Here is a 13,394-nt window from a genome sequence, read left to right as displayed (position 1 = left end):
AATAATGTCTTTAAAAGTGGAAATGATTTTTAAACTATTGTCTTGAAACTAAGGAATAGCTCAAGAGAATAAAATTATTATTAATTATTACATGATTATTATTAAAATAATTTAACATACAAGACAATGAGCATTTTAAAAAATGATCAGCTCTGGGTGTCAAGTAGGACAAATCTTGTGTGATGGTTCAGCCAAAAAACGGATTTTCCAGCCTAAATCTCTAGCTATGCCTTCTACCTCTTAAGAATTCTCAACCTTGGCTTTCAGGCTTGAGAAAGGCCAGGGGCACAGGTTAAGACAGGTTCTCGCAGAACTAGAGCCTCCATCTGCATTTCCCAAGGCCTCCAAATGCTCTGTCATTAATTGAATTGTGAATTTCACAGTCTGTTGTGAAAGGTTTTTCCAACAGCTAAAGTACATGCCTTTCTTAATGGCGATATTTTTCCTTCTCAAGGCTGCTAATGCCTCCTAATTTTATGGAGGAATTCATACTCCTTCTCAAAAGCATATTGTCTCCATTTACACTTTAGGATAGTGGATCTATACAGATGCCAGTTTTGAAGGGTGTAATAAGCATCTTCTATTTTACAGTTAGAGTTGTTGTTGGAATTGCCCTTATCTGTCCAAAAAGAGGCTCACTTCTTTGAGAAATCAGAGTCCTCAGAAACTAGCAATGAATCTCAGCTGTGTGTGTGTGTGTGTGTGTGTGTGTGTGTGTGTCCAGGAAAACACACACATATACACATACACATACACATTTACATACTTGTTACACAAATAAAAAATGTCTACATGATGTGCAAGGAGCATTTGTGTTAAAAGTGCTTATTCTCTGAACATTACAATTTTTGAGAGAGATCAGGGGAGGTGGAAAAGAATTTTACTTTTTTTTTTTTTTTTTGTACCAGGGGTGCTCTACCACTGAGCTCCCAATCATGTTTATTTTTTTATTTTGAGACAGGGTCTCACTAAGTTGCTGAATGCCTCTCTAAATTGTTGAGGCTGACCTCAAATTTGCTATGCTTCTTCCTCAGCCTCCTAAGTTACTGGGCTTATAGTCATGTACTACCATACTTGGTCTGAATTTTACTTTTCATATCTTCTGTACTGTTTGACTTATTTACTATATGATACACATGTTAATTTATTGGTTGATTGATTGACTGATTGTGGCACTAGGGAATGAATCCAGAGGCACTTTACCACTGGCCTATAGCCCAGTCCAGTTATTTTCATTTTTTATTTTGAAATGGGATTTTACTAATTTGCCCTGGCTGGTCTCAAACTTGTGATCCTTCTACCTCAATCCATGTAGGGTTTTGATTTACATTTCTAAGACTCCTTGTAAGATTGAGATTGAATATATTTTCATGTATTTGTTATTATATATTTTTGATTTTCAGGTGCCAAACAACAAAATCAGAACCAAAAGTGAAAACAAAGTAAATATAGATAATTACATTTGCTTAATTTTTTTAATATTTATTTTTTAGCTGTAGGTGGACACAATATCTTTATTTCATTTTTATGTGGTGCTGAGGATTGAGCCCAGTGCCCCATGTGTGCTAGGCGAGCACTCTACCCCTGAGCCACAATCCCACATTTGCTTATTTTTTAATGTTGAATAATGTTTATTTTTTAAGGGCATAGAGACAATAACAAAGTAACTATTTAAACAGATCTTAACTTCTGTACTAGAATTGTTCCATCAAGGTCCAGTCTCTAAACATTTTTAGTTTAGTCATTGTCATCTTCATCAGAGTCCATTACTTTTCTTCTGTTGAATTTAACTGTTGTTTTCTTTTTTGTTTGTTGAATTACTTTTTCAAGGATTTCTATTAAGCCTTGTTCTAATACCTTCCTGTTGAGTTGTCTATATCTTGCCATCTGTACAAGGTAATTTTCTACTGCTTTAGTTTTTGGGGGGCTTTACAAGTGTTGAAGTACTTAACCTGGCCCCAGGCCGACTGATCGAGAACTTGGGCCAAGATACTGTTCCTCATTTCTGTTTCCCTTGTGCTTTGCTTCCTGTGCTGCATCGCCAGGATCCTGTGCTTCGCCTGAAGCTTGGCCAACCTCTGCTTCCTTAGCGTCTCCAAGCTTGGCTGGCAGCCGCTGTGCTCTTGGGTCCACTCAGAGGGATTTACATTTGCTTACAATATTATAGTAGACAAAGGAAATTTCAAGGAATATACTCAGCGTGGATATGCATAGTATATATCCCCAAATCACGAAAAAGTTTTGGAATCAAACATTTGCTGTAAAATAAAGTTGCATTGCATGAGAACCAAAATAGAGCAGTTTCTGGCATATGCTGAAGTTTTAGTTAACCACTTGGAGTCAGTGAGAAGACTGGGGTTGGTCATCCAGAAGGATGGAAAGACACTGTCCCTGGAATGTCTGTTTAGTTCCCAGGAACCTGGCCAAATCAAGGAGAGCAGGCCTAGACCAGGGATGCCCAGATAAGATACCGGGTTTATTGAAAAAAAATAGAAGGGTACTGACTCTCTCTGGTATGCTGGGCAAGTTATTATTTTCTGTAAAAACTTACTTTCTTGAATGCATGCCAGGACAGCTGCTCCTTGGAATGCTGGTCATACAATGGCACAAAGCTGATGGGACATTTGTAAGAACCCTTCCCTGTGGTAACTGGTGCCCATCAGAACCTCATGGAGATGGAGGTGCTCTTCCAGGTGGCTGTTCCTGGACAAAGTGTGGGGAGAATAGGAGGTGCCACTTTCTGTGAGGTCTCTGGGGTGCAGCAGTGGGACACCTGTCCAGCTCACTGCCACTGGACTTTCTGGTGAAGCACCTCTCCAGCATGTTGCCATTGGACCTCCCCTGTAAGTATTTTTCAATAAAGCCTGAATCTTATCTTGTTTCTGTCATTTTCCCTGGTCTCTTGGCAACCTATCCCACTGCCCTAGGATAATTGGGCAGCAGATGTCACACAGGTCATCTTTACTCTAGGATGAGACTGATGAAGTGCCCCAAACTGGAATATTGCAGGGTCTTATTGGCTGAGGGACAAGCAAGATAGTGAATTATAATAAACCTCCTAAAGCTTCTCCTTGGAAGTGAACACATGTTACTCTGTTCTTTATTTAATTAGCTAAAGCAGGTCACATGCCACTCCTTGTGTTCATCAGGGTGGGAAGTATTAATCCTCCCTCAAAGGAAGTGGATAATTATGAACAATTATATAACCTACCACAGAAGCCCATTTGGCAATTGGGAAATCATTGATGATGTTTGAAAAAGAACTTAACTGGGAAGTTGGGTCCTAATAACAACAATGATAATGCACTGACTGCATACTACATATTACTCAATTTAATCATTTTCATTACAGATGAGGAAACTTAGCTTTAGAAGATTAAATACTGGCTCTAGTTCATATTACTAGAAGTGGTAGAGCACAGATTTACATTAGTTGTCTTTGGTCATCAGGCCAGTTTTTAAACCCTGAAAATTAAAAGTTACTAAATGGAGGCAATAGGAAATACTGACATTTTTGGATAAAGTTTAATAGAGGATGAATACCTGAGAAGGACTAGGATCCTGGGAAGATATCTTCAGGTGGAATTAGAAGGCAGAGAAAAAGGACTCAAAGGAGAGGAGACTGTTAATGCCTTTAATCAGAAAGAAATCAGGATAGGTGAAGAGTAAAATAACTTTAGTTCTTGGCTTGGATACTGGCTTTCTCTCTGGTATGCTGGGAATTGGGGCAAGTTACATTGTACTAAATCACTTTGTTTGCTATTTTGAGAACTTAGGTATCTTGTTACTTGAGATAGTTAACAGGTGTGGGGAGTTGAAGTATAGCTATTACTTGATGGCAGAATGAAGTGAATTTGTGTTGTCCCAAAATTTCCCTTCTGAATGATGGAATATAAGGTAATACATTGAAATATAAAATTAAACCATTACATAAAAAAGAATGAAATTCTGATACATGCTATGACATGGATGAACCTTGGAAACATTATGCTAAGTGAAATAAGCCAGACACAAAGGGATTTATACTGTATTATTTATTCCACTTGTATAAAATAACCAGAATAGGCAAATTCTTAAAGAAAGAAAGTAGGTTAGAGGTTATTGGGGGCTGGGGTATAGGGAATGGAGAGCAATTGCTTAATTGGTAATAGAGTTTCTGATTAAAGTGGTAAAAAAATTGGAAATAGATTGTGATGATCACTGTACAATATTGTTCATTTAATTATTGCTACTCCATTTTATACTTTAAATGGCTGAAATGGGGAAGTGTATGTTTTTATATTTTACCACAATTAAATAAATAGTAAAAAATTGCAATGTAGTAAATTAGAATGAATCTTTTGATTAATAAATTAATTTTGGGGGCTAGAGAATTTAGATAGATCAATAAAAGAATTTTTTATAAAATATACAAGTTATAGTTCCCTTAAGAAACCACCACACTTTCTATCAAAGAGTAAGAAGAATATTATAAGCATTCAAGAGGTGAGAAATAAAGTGTCATAACATTCGTTGTTTGGTTAGTTCTTCATATAATCTGACACTAGTCACACCTTTTGACCTGGAAATCCTGTGCCAATGTGGAGGTGGTTTTAATTATTATAAAGGTTTATTTAAGCATTTGTGGTGGAGACTCTGTGTATATGACAGAATCTATTAATAATCATGTCCCTTACCTCTGAGTGGAATATTTTCCTATGTCCTTTTTAAGTCTTGGCAAGAAGCCACATCAGAAGCAATATGAATGGTTTCTAGAGTATGTAATAAAGATGAGAAGGCAGGATTAAAAACTCTGTGTTTTATTCCAAATAATGGACTTTCTGAAATCAAGGCAGTTGGGACTGTTATTTGGAAATAATTGAGTACATCATTATAGTCAACATTACCAGCATACAAAGGGAACCCCACGCATTTGTTTTAAGTTTGTGGTGTGATGTCCATGAGTAAATACCTTGGACACGAGAAGAGTCTAATCATAGGTGTTATAGTAAGCCCCTTTTTGTCATTACTTGAGGAGTAGCATCATGGTACAGGATAGCACCCAAAGTGTTTTGAATGAATGAAGTAACTTCAATGTTAGGATGTAGCAACAGGCAAGCAGTACAAGCAGGGGCAGGGGGATATCACTGGTTGACAACATATATAATTTATATATTTTAACAGGATTGGAATGTGTATGAGAGGGTTTCAATGATAATAGCTTATGTCTGGGTAAAGGAGACACAATTGAGATTTGGGAGTTGGATTATATCAATAGAATTCTGACCAATGAGCTAAATGTTTTCTATGTGGTGGATTTAGTTCTGTAAAAGCATGGTTCTCTAATAAATTCAGACTTCTCCAGTGAACAGATAACAAATAAGTATCAACGTTTTATTTAGCACAAGTGGAAATACATGAAGGTCACCCAAATGAGAGCAAAGACTATTAAGAGCTTGCAAGTGAGGCAGCTACCATCTATTGAGTTTGGCAGACTCAAAAGCAATCAGGGAGAGAGCTGGGTGTGGTGGTGCAGGCCTGTAATCCCAGCAGCTCTGGACACTGAGGCAAGAGGATCACAAGTTCAAGGCCAGCCTCAGCAATTCAGTGAGGCCCTGTCTTAAAATAAAAAAAGAAAAATGGCTAGGGACGTGGCTCAGTGGTAAAAAGTGAAAAAACAAAAATCCTCTGGGTTCAATCTCCAATATCCCCCACCTCCAAAAAAAAAAAAAAAAAAAGAAAAAGAAAATCAGGGAGAAGGGAAACTTTACATTGGTGAAAAAAGGACACTTCTGGTATATTCTGATTAAAGGTTGTAGGAAAGCTGGAGGTAGGCTAATTGGAAGTGAGTATCCTATGTGGTTGGTCTAGCAAATGTATTTGACTTTCTCTAGTTGATCGTGGCTGACTAGAATAGGACATTTGGCAACATTCTTGAAGAAATTCTGACCATTTTTAGCTGATTTCTGTAGAAGTCACAGTTTGGTTTATGTGAGTAAGTCTTTTCATATGTGGTCTACCTTTTGTCCATTTGTTCTTAAATCTCACATTAATAAGAGAGCTAGCAAAATACAGAACTAATTCCACAAGGATATGAGAAATTGAGATTCAAATAATCGATGAAGAAAGGAAAGCTGAAATAAAACTGCTAAAATGATGCTGTTTCTCAGGACAATACAATCCTTTTTTGGTGGGCAGGGTTACCAGGGATTGAACTCAGGGGTACTTGATCACTGAGCCACATCCCCAGCCCTATTTTGTATTTTATTTAGAAACAGGGTGTCACTGAGTTGCTTAAGCACCTCACTTTTGCTGAGGCTGGCTTGGAACTCATGATCCTCCTGTTTCAGCCTCCTGAGCCACTGAGATTACAGGTGGGTACCACTGCGCCCAGCTGTCATTATTTTTTTTGTACTGAATCCCAGGCCCTTTTTCCCATTACATCTCATCACTTTTCTACCAGTTAATCCCTGACTTTGCCAAGTTGTACAACTTTGGGGGCTCTAATCAATGATTATTCAAACGAAGTTACGATTCCTGAGGGTGTCAGATGACCATGACCTGGGTTTATTAAAAATTTCTCTGCAATGAAACAAATTAAAAGATCACACAATAGGGCTGGGGTTGTGGCTCAGCGGCAGAACGATCACCTAGCACGTGCAAGGCCCTAGGTTTGATCCTCAGCACCATATAACAATAAATAAGTAAAATAAAGGTATTGTGTCCAACTACAACTAAAAAATATATTTTTTTTAAAAGATCACACAATAATTTTGTGGATTTGTTTCCAAGTTTTGGATTAAATTTCAAGTATTATCTCATTTAATTGATTTTTTTGCGGTGCTGGAAATCAAACCTTGGGCCTCAAACATGCTAGATAAGTGCTCTACTACTGAGGTACATTCCCAGTCCCTAACTCATTAAATCTTTTTTTTCCCCTTTATTCATTTAATCTTAACCACAGTCCAATGCAACTAACCCATTGTGAGAGAACAATTATTATTCCCTTTTTCAAATGAAAAAAAAAAAAAGCAAGACACAGGTTAAGAAATTTAAGGAATTATTAGTAGTAAGAATAGTTGAGCGCTGGCTGCACTGTCGTTTTGAGTTCGAAGACTGAGGAAAGCACAGCTGTAGTATGTGGGCAAGGCAAATGCTGTTTTTCGTTATTTTACTTCCACCCCTTTATGTTGCTTCTGAGTCCAACATCCTTTTGTAAGACCATTTATAGGTGTGGAAAGAGCCCTGGCTGAGAGTTCATAAGCTGGACTCCATGTCACGGTTTGCTTTGCTTGCTGGGCTGTTTCTTCACTTGTAAGAGAGCTAGAAAAATGTTCTCTGAATATTCAGGTGCTGGAGAGGGGCTTTTAAGGTAAAGTCACAAAACTAATGTTGAAAGGTCGTATCTTCAGTTGGGTTGGTTTCCAGAGCCCGCTAGTGGAAGAGCTCCTAAGCTTTGAGTTTCCGCGTAGAAAGGCGTCTTCCATCCTTTGTAGCACTGGCTGCCCGCCTCTTACGAAGGTCCAATCCTAGGCCCCGCCTCCAAACGCCTCTGGGTTGTCAAGGAAACGAGGACGCCCGAGTGGGCCAGTTCTCCTTCCTTGGGGCCCCAGGTGGGGCACGTGACGACGCATGCGCATGATAGGCGGCGAAGGCACCGCGGTGGCTGCCGGGACTGAGCGCCTAGCCGCCCGATCAGGAAGTGGCGGGCGGAGCCCAGGGCCGAGTCGCCGCCGCCGCCGCCGCCGCCGCCGCCAGAGGCGAGACCCCGACTTGGTGGGTCAGCGCCGGGCGTGCGTGCGGGCAGGCGGGGGCGCTGAAGAGGAGCAGGAAGGGGCGGCCGTGCCCGCGTGGGCGGCTGGCGGAGGCGGAGGCGCAGGGAGGCTGTAGCGGCGGGTCGCGTGGGGCTATCTTCCTCGCTCAGGTAGGGGCTGTGGCCGCCAAGTGAGGGGTGCCTAGCCGGGGGTCGCTGTTCTTCGGTCTTGAGGCGCGCCTCCTCTACCCAAGCTGGTGAGCGTGTCCTCAAACCTTCGGGAGCCTGGGCTGCCGTTCTCTACGCGAAACATTTCAAACATGCCAACAGTTCCCTGCGAGCATTGTCTTTAGGCCGGAGGTTCATTGAGCAAACTTTTGGGGTTGGATAAAGGGAAAATTCACGGTCGGTGAGCTGATTGTGCTTCCTCCTCTACCCCCAAGTTTCCATTAGGAGTAGCCGAGCGAAACGTGTGTGTAACATGGTGGTGCCCCACTAAGGGCTGTGATTTAGGGACTGGCACACGGATTGTTTTTTTCAGCTGCCTTTTTTTTTTTTTTAATGGTTTGTAATGATTCCCAACTTTAATTATAGTAGTTTTCTACAAATTCTGAAGACGTTTTCCAAAGCAGAACGTTGCGGTCCCTTTTTCATCGACTTCCACATTTCTGTCACTTAGGAGGTAAGCACTCTCTTAGCTCCCAGCTATTCATAGTAGTTGCTTAGGCGCCAGTGGCACCTCTGAGGCTGAGGCCGGGAGAGGAGAAAAACAGGAAAAGTAAAAAGGCTGAGAGGTCTGTTGGAGGGAAGAACGTGGGCCGTGGAGCCCTGCCAGCTTCTTTGAGTTGTGGTGGTTTTTTATTTGTTTGCTGGTTTTATTTTATTTTTTTTAAATAGACATGGAGATGTGTCCTGTTTGCGACATGTGCCAGTACTGAGATTTAAAACTCAGTACAAATTTTGAAAAAAGAAAAATTAGGTGCTACAGTGAAAGACCCATTGTTGTAGGTGCCCTTGAACATGGTATCCCATAGGTTGCTTTGTTTTATAGAGACCTTTACTAGGATTCATTCTGGGTCTGGTGTTAAGGAGTACTTTAAAAGTCAGAAAGAATACCCTTGTCCTTCCAGCTGTGTGACCTTAACTGTGCCTTTTCCTTTCAGATTTCACACATTGAAATAGTAGTAACACTAATAACTATTCTCTCATACAGTTGTGAGGACCAATATTGTAAACATTTAGGTTTTTATGAACCGTAAAGCTTTACTTAATCTGTCTTAAAAGTTGTTGGTTAAATCCTGTATTAATGATCTGTCTTCATAAGGTGAAATAAACAAATGTTTCCTGTGTGTTTATAATCTGCTTTTTTCTTCCATCTTCTCACTTGCAAATTTCTTTTCTTTAATTCTTGACCTCACACTTTTCCAAGTTCCAAGGCTTTTCCATCTTCCTTACTCTGGTACCAATCATTTTTTTATTTCTTAGAGATTCAATATGGGAATAAGATTTCTATGGCTTTATTATTGAAAAAAATTCACACATATTTTCACAGATATATCTATCTATCTATCTATCTATCTATCTATCTATATATAAATGTGTATAATATATATGCCTTAGTGTCCTTGTTTTACTTATGATGAAATTAAATTAGAGGTCTTGTGGATTGTTTAGCCATATGGCTGTTAGGAATTGAAGCTGAAAGAAGGTAGAACTCTCATTCATGGTCCAGTGACTCTTCACTTCTTAATTAACTGAAATTCACAGTGATTATTATTATTATTTTTTAAATATTTATTGTTGTAGTTGGACACAATACCTTTATTTTATTTATTTTTATGTGGTGCTGGGGATCGAATCCAGGGCCTCGATTGTGCTAGACGCACGCTCTACCACAGCCCCAACCCTCACGGTGATAATTATTATTTTTTAAAAAATTATTTTTCAGTTTTCGATGGACACAACATCTTTTTTTTTTTTTTTTTAATTTTATTTTATATGGTGCTGAGGATCGAACCCAGCGCTCCGTGCATGCCAGGCAAGCGCATTACCGCTTGAGTCACATCCCTAGCCCATGATTATTCTTTATCAGTATTTATATTTTTAATTTTTAGCACCCTGATTTACATTTTATTTATTCATTGTCCTTTGAACACGGTGTTCAGTGCTTTCACGTTCTCATCTAAGCTGCCTAAAGACAAGGATTTATTTTCCAGAACTTTTCAAAGTTTAAAGCACAGTGCCACACAAACGGCAGTTTTCTTAGTAAAGCCTTTGCTAAAGGCTTGTGGAACCAATAATTATGAGGATAGCACAAGTGAAGGATGTCTTTTCTATTCAGTGTTCATTTAACAACTATTTTTTGAGGTATCCTGTGCTTAAAGACTTGCAAAATACAGGGAGAAACACCTATGATTTTTTGACTTTATGATAGTATAAAAGTGATACACATTCAGGAGAAAATACACTTTGAATTTTAATCTTTTCCTTGGTCAGCAACATGTAGTACTATATTCTGTCATGATGCTGGGCAATAGCATTTAACTTGCATCTCCCAGCCAGCCGTGAATTTCGGGGGCAAACAACTGATACTCTGTGGTGGACTGTGTTGCTAAGCTGGGTATTCTGTAGGTTAGGTGTACAAAATGCACTTTTAGCTTATGTTTTCAGTTTACCATGGTAACCCCAAATCAAGAAGCACTTACTTGTATGAGAGTTTTTTTTTTTCCCCTCCAACTTAACACCAGTCTAAACACTTAAACACTTAGTCAGATCAAGCTCTTCCTAGACCCTGCACGGGATTATTTTTTAGAGTCTTGTTGGTCGACTTGTAGCTCTGCTTGTTGTATAGCAGAGTTTTAGCATTGGGGCAGGGGAAGAAGAGATCATTTAGTTCCACCTCTCCTAATCAGAAAATTTCTCTAGACATTTCTAGCAGATACTATTTTTAGTTAATGATCAAGAATTAACAGTTTTAAAAGTATTTCATTTCATTTATAAGCAGTTCTGATTTTTTTTTTTTTTGCAACAAACCTAAATTTATCTCCTACTTTATGTCCAGTGGTCCTGATGTTGTTTTTAGAGCAATGTTGTCTAATAGAAATATAAGCTTACAAGTGTGACCCACACTTGTAATTTAAACTTTTTTAGTAGTTATATTTTTTAAAAATGTAAAAATTGATGCAATTAATTTTTTTTAAAAAATAGTTTTTTAGTTGTAGATCAATGTAATACCTTTATTTATTTTTATGTGGTGCTGAGGATCAAACCCAGTGCCTCACATGTGCCAGGCAAGCGCTCTACCATTGAGCTCCAACCCCAGCCCCGTGAAATTAATTTAAATATTTAACCCAGCATGTCCAAAATATTATAAATACAACATGCAATTAATGTAAAATATCTTCATTAGTAATGACAGCATTTTTTTGGTATTAAGTGTTTGAAATCTGGTATGTATTCTCCATTTTCAGTACATCTCAATTCTAGCCACACTTCATATGCTTAAAGGGCACCATATTGGCCAGACTCTGTGGTGCACTTATAATCTCAGCAGCTTGGGAGGCTGAGGCAGGAGAATCGGGAGTTCAAAGCCAGCCTCAGCAACTTAGCAAGGCACTTAGCAACTCAGTGAAACCCTGTCTCTAAATAAAATATAAAAAAGGGTTGGGGATGTTAATTAGTGGTTAAGCACTCCTGGATTCAATCTTCAGTACCCAAAACAAAAAAACAAACATAAGAACACTATATTGGACAGCACAGTTCTAGAGAGCTTTAGAGAATAATTCTGTTTTTTCTTTCTCTACCACTTACTACTCGCCGAGTACATAATAAGCGCTTTTTTTGGGTGAATAAATAAGTGACTAAGTACTAATATAGCAGATCATTTTATTTGGGAAATATCTTGTTGACATTTTTGGATTTGGCATACAGGTTTGAGTGATTTGAATCTGTACTACAGATAATTTATTTTTATCTTTTTAGCATTATGGATCCAAGCCTATTAAGAGAAAGGGAGCTGTTCAAAAAACGAGCTCTTTCCACTCCTGTAGTAGAAAAGCGTTCAGTGTCTTCTGAGTCATCATCATCATCATCGAAGAAGAAGAAAGCAAAGGTAGAACATGGAGGATCATCAGGCTCTAAACAAAATTCTGGTTAGTAAAAATCATGTAGGATTGTTTGATTTTTATTTTTTAGAAAACCATTTAGTAATGGCAAGTTCAACATTAATATTGATTTTTAGACATTTGGTGAAATATAAGGGATGGGATGATAAGAGAATTTAAGCCCTTAATATGTTAATTGTGTTGTGTGTTTAATATTTAGATTATCACTTTAAAAGAACAACTTCATTAAAGTTTAGTTTGCATTCCATATAGTTCATTCATTTTAAGTGTACAATTCAAATATATTCCTTTCCAATTTTAGAACATTTCTATCATTGCCAAAAGGTCCAGTGTGCCCATTTGCAACACTATTCCTACCCTAGTCCCAGATAACCAATAACCTACTTTCTGTCTGTCTCCATATGCCTTTTCTGGACACTTCTATAAATGGAATTGTGTAATGTGGGCTTTTATTTGTGGCTTCTTTTATTTAGTTTGTTTTTGTGTTTCATCTGTGTTGTAGGATTATATCAGTATTTTATTCCACTTTATGGCTGAAGAAGTTTTTGACACTCTTGAATAGCACTGCTACAAACATTATGTATAAGTCTTTATATAGACATATTTTCATTTCTTTTGAATAGAGAAATAGGAGTGGAATTTCTGGATCATGTGGTAAATTTATGTTTAATCCCCTCCCCCCGGGATTGAATCTGGGGCTGACCATTGAGCTACATCCACTTTATTTTTATTTTAACACAGGGTCTCTGTAAAATTTTCAGACTGACCTTGAACTTGTGATCCTCCTTGCCTTAGCTTGCTGAGTAGCTGGGATTACAGGCCTGCGCCAAGGTGCCTGACTATATTTAACTTTTTATAAAATGATGGAAAAGGTTGTCCCATTATATAATCTCACCAAAAGTAGGAGGATTCTAGTTTTTTCTCATCTCTATCAACATTTGTGATTCCTTTTCTTTTTGATCATAGCTATTCCTAGTGGGTGTGAAGAGGTATCATTATCATTTTAATATGTATTTCCCTAATGACTAATAGTATGAACATGACCAGATGTGTACTTTCCTTGGTGAACTATTTGTATTTTTTTTTTTTTTGCCCATTTTAAAAAGTGGGCTATTTGTCTTTCTGTTGGTTTGAAACCATTCTTTTTTTTTTTTTTTTTCCATTACCAGGGATTCAACTCAGGGGCACTTGACCACTAAGCCACATCCTCAGCCCTATTTTGTATTTTTTTTTTAATATTTATTTTTTAGTTTTAGGTGGACACAATATCTTTATTTTACATTTATGTGGTGCTGAGGATCAAACCCAGTGCCTCATGCATGCTAGGTGAGCACTTTACCACTGAGCCACAACCCCAGCCCCCTATTTTGTATTTTATTAAGAGACAGAGTCTCACTGTGTTGTTTTGCGCCTCGCCTTTTGCTGAAGCTGGCTTTGAACTTGTGATACTCTGCCTTAGCTTCCCCAGTTGCTGGGATTACAGGTGTGCACCACCATGCCCAGTTAATTAGCAGAAATTTTTTTTGTGTTACCAGGAA

The 13,394-nt window shown here is 38.4% G+C and overlaps 1 protein-coding gene across 1 annotated transcript in view; it reads left to right on the top strand.

Moving 5' to 3' along the window:
* Positions 1 to 7,634: 7,634 nt before the first annotated feature.
* Positions 7,635 to 13,394, top strand: part of Gtf2e2 (general transcription factor IIE subunit 2) — a 74,314-nt gene continuing 68,554 nt past the window's right edge. The window contains exons 1-2 of the mRNA XM_005340373.4: positions 7,635 to 7,903; positions 11,714 to 11,883. Coding sequence (XP_005340430.1) covers positions 11,718 to 11,883 — 166 coding nt within the window. The 5' untranslated portion in view covers positions 7,635 to 7,903; positions 11,714 to 11,717. The remainder of the gene's footprint in view (positions 7,904 to 11,713; positions 11,884 to 13,394) is intronic.

The sequence above is a fragment of the Ictidomys tridecemlineatus genome, chromosome 14, assembly GCF_052094955.1.
Source record: "Ictidomys tridecemlineatus isolate mIctTri1 chromosome 14, mIctTri1.hap1, whole genome shotgun sequence".
In the NCBI taxonomy this organism is placed as follows: Eukaryota; Metazoa; Chordata; class Mammalia; order Rodentia; family Sciuridae; genus Ictidomys; species Ictidomys tridecemlineatus.
Note: the sequence above shows the minus strand (reverse complement) of the source record. Positions and strands in the feature narration are given on the sequence as shown.